This window comes from Asparagus officinalis, chromosome 1, assembly GCF_001876935.1.
Source record: "Asparagus officinalis chromosome 1, Aspof.V1, whole genome shotgun sequence".
NCBI lineage: Eukaryota > Viridiplantae > Streptophyta > Magnoliopsida > Asparagales > Asparagaceae > Asparagus > Asparagus officinalis.
The window spans coordinates 127,439,302-127,450,441 of NC_033794.1; the positions used below are offsets into that span (position 1 = coordinate 127,439,302).

At 37.7% G+C, this 11,140-nt stretch overlaps 1 protein-coding gene and 1 long non-coding RNA gene across 6 annotated transcripts; one reads left to right on the top strand and one right to left on the bottom strand.

Annotated features, from left to right (window-relative positions):
- LOC109838682 lies at positions 7-2,500 on the top strand. 2 transcript variants are annotated; one of them, XR_002246600.1, is made up of 5 exons: positions 7-134; positions 917-1,196; positions 1,308-1,533; positions 1,651-1,747; positions 2,367-2,500. It is a non-coding gene; the product is annotated as an uncharacterized LOC109838682 (long non-coding RNA). The 2 variants fall into 2 exon arrangements; XR_002246597.1 differs by having other exon boundaries at positions 917-1,016.
- Positions 5,669-10,694, bottom strand: LOC109838751 (NAC domain-containing protein 17-like). Of its 4 annotated transcripts, none has more exons than XM_020407305.1 (6): positions 10,290-10,694; positions 8,901-9,178; positions 7,996-8,466; positions 7,163-7,691; positions 6,731-7,076; positions 5,669-6,261 (listed from the first exon to the last, which is right to left on the bottom strand). In XM_020407305.1, exons 1-5 carry the CDS (start codon positions 10,537-10,539, stop codon positions 6,739-6,741), a joined length of 1,866 nt encoding a protein of 621 aa, XP_020262894.1. In that variant the 5' UTR covers positions 10,540-10,694; the 3' UTR covers positions 5,669-6,261; positions 6,731-6,738. The 4 variants fall into 4 exon arrangements, with proteins under 4 accessions (XP_020262894.1, XP_020262931.1, XP_020262838.1 ...); XM_020407342.1 differs by having other exon boundaries at positions 5,670-6,236; XM_020407249.1 differs by having other exon boundaries at positions 5,671-6,228.

Sequence of the window (11,140 nt, forward strand, 5' to 3'; positions counted from 1 at the left end):
CTGAGGACGAATTACTCGAGCTTCATGCACCAGCTTAGGTTCCTCGACGACCAGATTGTGCTGTGCTTGGCTGCGGTGAACCGTGCGAGGGCGTTGCTCGTCCAGCAGATACATCGTTGACCACCGACGCCCAGGTAACTGACATGCGCCCTCGTGTATGAATCTTGGGTAGTTTATGGAAAAACACCCGTGAACTTTGGGGCTTTTTTTTCAAGAAAACTACCGTGAGCTTTGAAAATCAGAGAAAACAACAGTGAACCTGTCACACAACGTGCCCATGACTAACACCGTTTAACTCTGATGTGAGACGTGTGCTAAACCGTATACATATTAGTCATAGTTTCGATTATTAGATTATGGATTTGTGGTTAATTTTGATGATCAAGATGTCTAATCTTAGCTTTTCAGTTATATGAACATATTAACGAATTTTTTTGTATCCCATGAGCTATGCTTTTCTTAATACTATCTAGTTTTCTCATATCCGCTTATATATCGGTAACCGTATCCGATTTTAGCGCATATGGATATAAAATTTTCTTATCGAGGTATATCTGTATCCGAGATGGGTAAGTATATGGGCACATATCGCTTCTCTACCTAGCCCTATCCCTGATCACCCGTTTGCCGCTGGTGACCCCGATCTCCGACAACACTACTACACCTCTCTCTCCCCCTAGCCCAACCCTCTTCTCATGCAGCCTGCCTTTCCTCCCCCACGCTAGCCCTAGACGCGACCCCCTGTCGCTGATGATGACTCTCCCCCACCCTAACTCTACTCTTAACCCCTGTCACCCACAATGTCTCTCTTGAAACATAACTTGATAACTAGAAGTATATATGCAAAGGGTCACAAAAGTTTATATATATCAATTGACGCAATCTCATTAACCTATATCACTTGTCACTTCTCCAGGTTCTTCCTCTTATTATTGCTTGAGATGCAGTGTTCAAGGAATTTTGATTCATCCAACCAAAAGACATGCTCATTACAAGATGATTTTTGCAGTGATAATGTATGTACCTCATGTCCATGCTCTTTGTATAATATAGTCACTTGAGGAGCAAACCTAAGGATTCAATGAATGCATGAATATACTATGTAATACCTCAATTCCATGTAATTTATACATACCCATCCTTTTCCTCCTTCAATGTCACTACAACATATTCAACTACAGAAAAAGAAAAGCAAGGTAAAAAATATATATAGGTTCTTAAGTTCTTCTAAGCTATTGTGTTTTATTTCATTTTCTTTCATTTTCTTGTACTTCTTTTATCAGTTTATGCAATTTTTTGTCTTTTAGATGTAAAAAAGGATTTAATATGACGGGGAGAGCTGAAAACAAAAAAAAATGGGAAAAAGCCATTCGTGCAGTTGATTCTTCCAATCAAGATGGGATCTCTGAAAGTCCATCATCGCCTTTCATCCCTGTCACTAAACTAATAGCAATATTATCCAAGTCTTTGGAACATGGAAAAAAAAAAATCTCCTTAATGAAAGAGATTCAGAAGAGACTGAAGAGTTTTATGGTAAGCCATTAATTTTAGTAAATTTTCTCACCCCAAGGATAAAAGTTTGATAATGACTACGGAAAATATAACTTTTGATCACTTTCCATCAACCTGATGTTAGTATATGTCATGTAGGATCGAGAAGACGATGACTCGCCATGAAATGACTAGCTAATCTATTATCGGGGATGATGATTTGCTTGTTCCAATCATCAAAACTAATAACGCTTAGGTATGCATAATCTATTGCAGAACTTTATCTTTTTGTCATTTTTCAATACATTATTAACTTGGGCATTATTTGTACACATCTGACTATGTATCTAAATTAAACGTGTTGTAACGATTTAGAATACAAGTAAAATTTGTCAGTTCCTTTAAGAATAGTAAAACTTGTGAGAACTACAATACAGATGTTGTCTTCTTATAAATTCAAGTTCTTAATGTACTATTATTGTAATTGATCTGAGTTTATCTTAGAGACATGATTATTTTTGTAGTTAGGTTAACATCTTTAAAAGATCATGTGTATTTGCAATTGGTCCAATCATTGGCTTTAACAAATAACATCATCCATTAATTATATTCATAATACTACTTGATAAAAGGTTGATACGCTTATAGGAAAAAAACCATCTAAACTTCTCTTGATGTTTTACATTCTTGATTATTCGGTTAATATTCTATTCTCGCAGTTTAGTATTTTATTCCAGAGTTACTGCGCATTTCAAGCTATTGTTTGTCTCTTGTTTTTGCCAACAATCTTATTAGAGAAATAAGTATCGTTAGTAGTTTTCTTTCTCTTCACGATCAACATTGTTAAAATTTTAATATTATATTTTCTTTTGCAGTTAATGGCGATAACTGTACAACCCCCAAATCAGATTGATGCGCCAGATGAGGTCAAGGAAATAAAATATGAGTGTTGGAAATAAAACGAGTGTTATGTTACGAGGACAATGAAAAATAAAGGAATATTTTGTCATCTCACCGTCTCTACTTGTTCTCCTTTGTTTTCGTGTTTCAACTATTGACAAGTCAACTTTAATAAAATTTATAATATGCATATGAATTGTGATGCAATTGAAGCACAATCCGGTCCCAATCCAACTCTATCTGAATCCGTTCCGTTCAAAATGTGCATATGGACATGGATATATTGAGGCCTTTGGATGTTGCCAGATACATATCCGAATACACAAAATTATGTGTAAACCTAGACCGAGTGTACTAAGTTCTACCGCTAGATTCTCAAATACAAATGATAGTGTTAGATCAATAAAGAGTGTAGCTTCTGAACATACTAGATTCGTATAAATATCTTCGAGAGAAGGCAATGCTTCAGATATATATTTGTCCTGGTAATTGCCTGCCATCGACATCTAGCTAAAAAAAAGGGGATTGAAGTTGAATTCAGGATGGTTAACGAACAAGTATGTACCGATGCATCTACATAGGTTGTTGACGTGCCAGCTGAAATTGGCGGTTCAAACATTCTGGAGATTAAAGACTACGAGTAATTCGTTAATAGCGAACAGTCTGGTAGTAAATCTTCATGTCGATGGCTCTGCTCTTCGACGAACTCTGAAGTCCAAAGTAAATTTCTATAATAAAATTGGAATTGGTCGATTTTTTAAAAAGGTTTGGTTTGGGTTTTTTTTGAAAATTTCTTCTATACAAGTCAAAACAAGTGAGGGTGTATAAGTGCAAACAAAAAGAAAATATAGGATATTTAAGCCCAATTAAAACCTTTATTAGAAAGATAAATTACATGTCTCAATCATTTGCATCATGAACTGAGAGGAGCCACGAGGTATTAAATAAGTTTAGAAGAGTAGGTATAAATAAAGTGGGTCATCTGTAGTTTACTTTATATGTACATCTCATGGACAATTTTCAGTAAAAAATGGCAAAAGAGGTGGGTTCGTTGGTGGACTGTAACCGGGCCTATCGCGGATGCACAGCACAGCAGCCCGTGATCCTTCCACCGTTGAGAGCGGGAGGTTTTCGCTGCTCTGTGAAGCCAGCCTGACGCGGTGCCCTCCTCTTCAAGAAACCGTTGAGAGCGGGAGGTTTTCGCTGCTCTGTGAAGCCAGCCTGACGCGGTGCCCTCCTCTTCAAGAAACCTTTATTAGAAACCTTTAAATATAGGATATTTAAGCCCAATTAAAACCTTTATTAGAAAGATAAATTACATGTCTCAATCATTTGCATCATGAACTGAGAGGAGCCACGAGGTATTAAATAAAGTGGGTCATCTGCAGTTTACTTTAAAGATAAATTACATGTCTCAATCATTTGCATCATGAACTGAGAGGAGCCACGAGGTATTAAATAAAGTTCATTTGCATCATGAACTGAGAGGAGCCACGAGGTATTAAATAAAGTGGGTCATCTGCAGTTTACTTTATATGTACATCTCATGGACAATTTTCAGTAAAAAATGGCAAAAGAGGTGGGTTCGTTGGTGGACTGTAACCGGGCCTATCGCGGATGCACAGCACAGCAGCCCGTGATCCTTCCACCGTTGAGAGCGGGAGGTTTTCGCTGCTCTGTGAAGCCAGCCTGACGCGGTGCCCTCCTCTTCAAGAAACGAGCCTTCGCTCGGCCCACACGCATCACTGCCCAACTTGGAACGGGCGGGCCAGCAGAGAGTACTGCACAACCAGGTCCAGTTACAAGGCCCAACGTTCACGACCACTTAATGCCCCGCTTGGTTACAAGCCCACGCTACTGAGCTCGGCGATCGATGTAAGGTGGGTACAGTACTTTAAAGGGCACGATATATTAACAGATAGGCGATGTGGGACTAAATGACTCTCGAAATGCCCGCCTTGTGAGGTGGCTTGGCCAATTTTGGCACCTGACCTTAGCGTTCACGGTTTCTTCTCCAGAACTATCGAATGCTACCCAGCACGTTCAAATTCTAACTGAAAAGGGGTCTTGATAGCACTCTATTCGGTTTCGTAAGAAGGAAATGTGAAAAGCATGTATGAATATATGAAAATAAAAAAAATGTAACGTTTAAGAATAGGTAGGTTAGGTAACAAGCTGATCAGCTAGGTAATAACCAACAAATAGAGTCGTAAAAGTTAAAACATTTACCACTACATAGGTAGGGGGCACTAGGGAAAATTTAAAGTTCAAGAGTCTTCGTAAGAGGAAAATTATAAAATTGGTATTCTAATTTGACCTTATTTTTCAACACAGTATTCATTTTTGCTTCAGCGTCAATTTGTTATTTTAACTTGTACCCCAATGACAAATGATAATGGGGCCTCTTTCTCGCCATTGGCGAGAATTCTGCCTAACTATACCTTTTTTTATAATTCTTTCCAACCCGACAATCTTCATTCAAGTCGACACCAATTTGGATTAGAATTTAGGTTCGAATTAGAGGAATTTGAAGAAGAAAGAGGGGGTTTTATTGATGAGAGGGAAAGAAAGAAAGAAGGACAATTTTATTAGGTAAAAGAGAGAAAGAAATTTGAACCGGGCAAGGTTGAAGGGAAATGAGAATGTAGATTTAATACTTTTAATAGGTCAGGTGGGTGGAAGCAAATTTCCAAAAATAAAGAAAATAATTCAATGGAAAATGGTCTTATCGTCATAAGGGCATAAACTATAATACCATATTAACGTCAGTGTAGAAATAAATATCATATTAAAAAATTGGGTCAACTTAGAATACTAATATGGTAATTTAGTTGGCTCTGTGGGACACTCCGTACTTTTGGTTTTTTTAGGGAGGTAATTAGCATATTTTATTGCATTTTTATATCTCTATTATCTATATTTTTGAATAATTTTTATTATCATTAAAGGGTTTTTATTTGAATTTTTAGGAAATAAAAGATGAGCTCAAACGAAGATTATCTAAAGCAAAAAAAGAAGAAAAAAACCCTCAATTGAAGGTTAATTGAAGCCCAAAAACTAATGATTTAATAGGAAAGAAATTAAGACAAATTCATATTCAGGATAGTCAATCGCAAAAAAAAAAAGATATTTTCTTCATATCCCGAAAGCAAAATTTAACATATTAATTATATATAAAAGTCGTCTATCTCAACGAGACAGACCATCCAGATTGACATGCTCTAGAAATTCTCAGCACCAACAGAAACTCATCAATAATTGAAGCTTTTTTCTATTTGTTTTCTCGTTTTTTTCTCAATTTTTAACCATTGGCAAATTAAATTTAATAAAACTTAAATATGACACGAGGATCAGTGATGTAAATGGTACCCTTGGATGAAATTAGCGAGTCTTAAGGGCGAAAGAGGCGAAAATATTTAAACGAGGGGGTCTGTCCGTTATCGCGGCCATGAGAGCTCCAACGACAGTAGGTTCCAAACAATGATACCTTTGAGCGAACCCTTTCCATTTTGATGAGTTCGTATACGAACCCAAACCTTATCATGGCTACTACGACTTATCAGAATCCAGGGAGATCATATGAAAGGATCTCTTGCATTCACTCGTGCGTGAACAATTATGTAGACTGTGATGTACAAAAAGTTACTGCAGTTACAGGAGCTTGCATCTTCAGAACTGCGAGAAATTTTATATATGAGAGTACAATCTTTGTGCACGCTTCATCTCATCTGAAAAGAATTCCGCGGGCTGTGAATAAAATCCATACGCTGCATGACCTGATACTGAACTACATGCATCCTCACCTTCAGTGAAATCCGTGACTTGCGAAGCTTGGTTCTGAAAAGCTTGAGAAAATTTAGACTACGAAAGCTGCAAATATTGCGTTTATTCTGGAAATAAGATTCAGGCAAGAGTTTGAACTAGCACTAATGAAATCATGAAGCTTACCGATTTATTACTGACAAGTATTATTGAAATGTCAAATAATAAATACTTTCAAACCGTAAGAAATCTTTTCAGCATAGCATACTTAATATATAACTCATTCTTCAAACCTGTTATGTCAAAATTACGGCAACAGTGATTGTGGAAGAATTAATCGGTCCAGCAGTAAGCTAGTGAAGTAAGCTGGACGCTTACCTACGTCGATAAACAATCTTAAAATGGTGCAGTTGTGAAATATGTGCTTCCCATAGAATTTTCGTACCCATTGCAAAATAAATTTACAATTGTAAAGTAATTATAAATACCCGAACATATATGAAAATATATTATCAGATATCTACAATAGAGAACATGGGAATTGTTGATGATACCACTGGTAATGTAAATGTTGTACCTCAAAGGCTAAGAGGACGCAAATCTACCCCATAAACCTTTTATAACTTTTAGTGCGGTACCAACAACTAGGACCCAAGTGACAGCTCCCAGCCCAACAAGAAATGAGACAAAAAGGAATCCACCAATTTTGCGATCCTCCCTCCGAGCAACAGCAGGAGGATTTCCAGCTTCTTGAATCTGCTCTGCCCTAAAGCTCGATACTCGTTCAAGTGCTCTGCTTATCAAGGCATTTTCTGATGCAAAGGCGGGACTACTCGGTACAGAATCTAAGAAGGCCATGAGTGTGGAATTGAACCAAGATCCTGAGGGACTTGAAATCCCATTCATCTCCCCTGTGCCCAAACCTACATAATTCAGTAGCACATACAAATGAGAGAAGCACAAATGTGCACAAAAGATCAGCGGACGGAAATTGAAGGTGATTAAGCACCTGACGACGTAGCCGTATTTGACTCTATAGCATTCGAGACATTAACAGCCGTCTCCTGTGGCCAGATCTCGGTAGTAACATGAGATGCTTGGCTACCCGTCTTATTGACACCAAAGCCATTCAAGGATGGATATTGATTTGTTTGTTGATCGGGTCCCAGAGCTTCAGCTAAGTACATTTGGGCATCAAAGTAATCATCTGTATCAATCAACCCGCCAGTAATTGCAATATGATCAATTTTGCTTGCATCATCTGTTCTCCAATCTATTGAATCAAGATCGTTCAAGTCTTTAATTTCTAGAAATTCTTCAGCGGCTACCTCTTGTTCCTGCACTGCATCACTGGTCAAGGACGATAACTCTGGGAGCTCTATTGGTTGTGCATAAGCAGCAGAAGGTGATGGTGTGATCTGAAAGCTTGTTATGGAGCTCCTGTGCTCACACCAAGTACCAGTTTGTTGTGGAAAAATATCATTTTCATTGGATGGAGGACACAAAGAATTGCTTATAACAGAAGTTTCAGTGTTCGCCTGCAATAAAAGTGATTGTTCCAGAACAGACTTAGTCAACTAATTCACTAGAAATAAAGTTTATATAATATAAATAAGTCAAAAATTTGGTAATACTGAAGAGGTTACTATTAAACTTGAGAGAAGTCCGATAAAGAAGCAACAACACTTCATCTGTGCTTATTCTATTTCTCTGCGTGTGAAACTTGGATCTAGTGCAAAAGCTTACCAAAGCAAGCAACATGCATGTTTCATGACTCCTAATCATGTCCTAATGATGTTTGGATAAATGGATAGTACAAGGAATGGTGTTGAACTTGCATACCTCAGGAACTACATCTACCTCATCACACATTTGCAGCAAAATATCCTCAAGATCATAACTTGGAGGTGCATTCATTTCCTCATTCAACACTCTATCAATTGGATGACTCTGAAGATGCTCTTCAGATTTGTCCCCTCTGTTACTTTGGCTCCCAAAATTATCATCTTGAATATTGTTGTTCCGACCATAACATTCAGAACTTTGTGGAATCACATCTAGCTCATTTGACATTTGGGGCAAGCTGTCCTCGAGATCATAATATGGTAGTCCACTCCTATTAACATCTGATATTTTATCAACTGACTGACAATGAAGATGCTCATTTTTGTTGCCCATGTCAGTTTGGTTCTTGAGACGATCATCAGGAACATCTTCCTCCCATTCTTCTTCTCTGAATGGTGCACCATACTGCTCTCCGTTCTTGGGACCAGGTCCACTCTTTCTAAAAAGCTTATAGAGTGCAAAGTAATCCTGCAAAGATAGATTAACACATATAAACTAAAATCTAAAAAGGATATCTTATGGAGAATCCCAAAGGTTTGCATTATTTGCAGAAACCCTCTATGGTTTTAAATGTAACAGTTTGACCCCTCCTTTTCAGTTTCTTCAATGTTAATTAGGATGAAAAAATTAATTAGGATGACAAAAAAATCTATCATAATAGAACATGACAATTGTCTTACTTCTATATAACAATGTACATGATTATTACATTAAAATTGATGATTACATAAAAAAAATTGATGATTATTTGACTAAAAGTTGAAGATAAGGTCACTTCTATAACCTTAAGGGGGGTTTTCTGTCATTTAAAAATCATAAGGGGATTTTGTGTAATTTATCTCATCTCAAAATGAAAGAAAAAAACACTCAGTTTGTTTTGGACTAGAAACTTGTTTGGCTACCTGCACATTGCTGCAGCTCATAAGAACTTGCTCATCCAAGGTGTACTCGTGCATCACCCAATCAGTTCGCTTCCCTTTTGGAGCTCGGCCCTGATAGTAGACTAGAGTTTTCTTGTTACCCACAGCCTTGGAGTTATGACAGATGATACGGTCCTTGCCCGTGGCCTTCCAGTAGCCATGCTTGCTTGCCCGATTAGATCTTGATCCATTCGGGTACTTCCTATCTCTGGGACTAAAGTAGTACCATTGCTTGTCACCGCTTCTCAACAACGATTTGTCTACACAATTTAATCCAATACTATTTTAGCATGAACAAGCCAGACAAAATTAACCAAACTAAAACCAAATTTTACTGAAGCATTCTGCAGTTTAATTAAGGGCAAGACAAAGACGTGTCATATTCCGGTAATGAGCACAACCAAATGGAAATTTGGCTAGCATAATATGCAACATAGATTGTGGAATTTCAGAAACATAGTTTGTGTAGATATTTCACATTTAAGAGAATAAGCACATGGATGCAACAAAAGTGCTGGAAACCGATCTTTTTCAGTTGATATTATGAGCACATATATTTGAAGTGAGTAGTAAGCATTTACATCTATGAGATAGATAATATCTATTATCTCTATGACTATACCAATTGCCACATGGGCATTGTTACCTCAACATTGAGCGGTAGTAAGAAACTCGTAAAAAAAGTCTTATTGAAATATAAATTTCGCATTTCATTATAATATTATTTCCCATTTTGACTCTGAATTTTCAATACAAATGATCACTTAATATCAAAACGCATAACATTTACATTACACACATTAGAAGAACTATGAACCTGCACTAAGAAGAAGTAACAACAACAAAACTTTTATCCTAAAGTTTTGGGTCAGCTACATGAATCATGTTCTTCCACTCAGTTCTATTATGGGTATCTCCTCTGTTAAGTTAATTATCATAAATTAAAAAAAAATATTTCGTTTAGGTATATCTCAAGTCCCCTTCACTCCATTAATTATAATCTTATCACTTCTCTTACTATAATCTTACCAGTTATGCTCAATAGGATCAAACCCACATTTTCAGTTGAAGTTACAAGCACATGTAACGAAAGCATTTAACACTTACAGTTGCATCTATATGCAGATAGATTATGTCTGCGATTATACAACAATGGGTTTGTCATCTAAACATTCAGTAACGGTAAGAATCCCAAAAAAAAACTTGTATTTCAACTTGAAATTTCACATTTTGTCATCAAAATTTCCTATTTTGACACTCAATTCTCAATCCAAACGATCACTTGACACCAAGATCGTCACTTTACACATTTACATTCCATTACAAAAGATGAGATAATTGGAAGAGAAAAAAAATTCAAATTGAAGGTACCTGGAAGTTCCCAAGGGTCCCACTTGTAGACATCAACATCGCCGATCATCCGGAGCTTGAGCCGGCGACCGCAGATCCTGCGCTTAAGATAATAAAGAACCAGCTCCTCATCAGTGGGATGAAATCTGAACCCTGGGGGCCACCAGTTTGGTCCTCCTCCGCCATTGAGCACGTGGACCCCCTCCTCCTCCTCCGGCGCCGCCGTCAGGCTCCGTTCATGGGGCCGACCGCACTCTGGCGCTGCACCCATCTATGCCTCTCTCCTCCTGATCTCTTTCCCGCCCTGCGATCGAGATCCGAGGTGAGAAATTCGGGAGGAGACGAAAGGGAAAAGGGTAAAAAGATTTTGGTTGGGGGTAAAAATGAGAGCTTTGGAATTTGAAGAGGGGGTTTGGGATTTTAAGACAGTGGGGAAATTTTAGTGGAGGTAGCTTGGCGAACACTCCATCAGTCCATTGGCTTCCATTCGCGGGTCGGGTTCTGTTCGGATCAGTCGTTTATCCACTTTGATCGGTTACGTTTCACAAAATTTCCCTTCAACTTTGGAGCGAGCTGCACATTAACACCAAAACATGAATGAGCTGTGAACCATAAACATAAATTAGTAGCGAGACCTCTCAAATTAACCCCCTAACAACCCGTGAATGATACGGATCAAAACACAGGCAAACATTTTGTGATTGGCCCCGAGTTTTGAGAAAATTACACTTGTATAAGGCATGTGTATCCTAAATCAACTTATATTTACGAGTGTGCCATTACACAATCTCCTATTTTGCAATTGGCCCCATCTAAATCTCTCAGCTTAAAACTTTAGTGAAGGTAGTGTAGTGGTGACCATTTCAATTAAG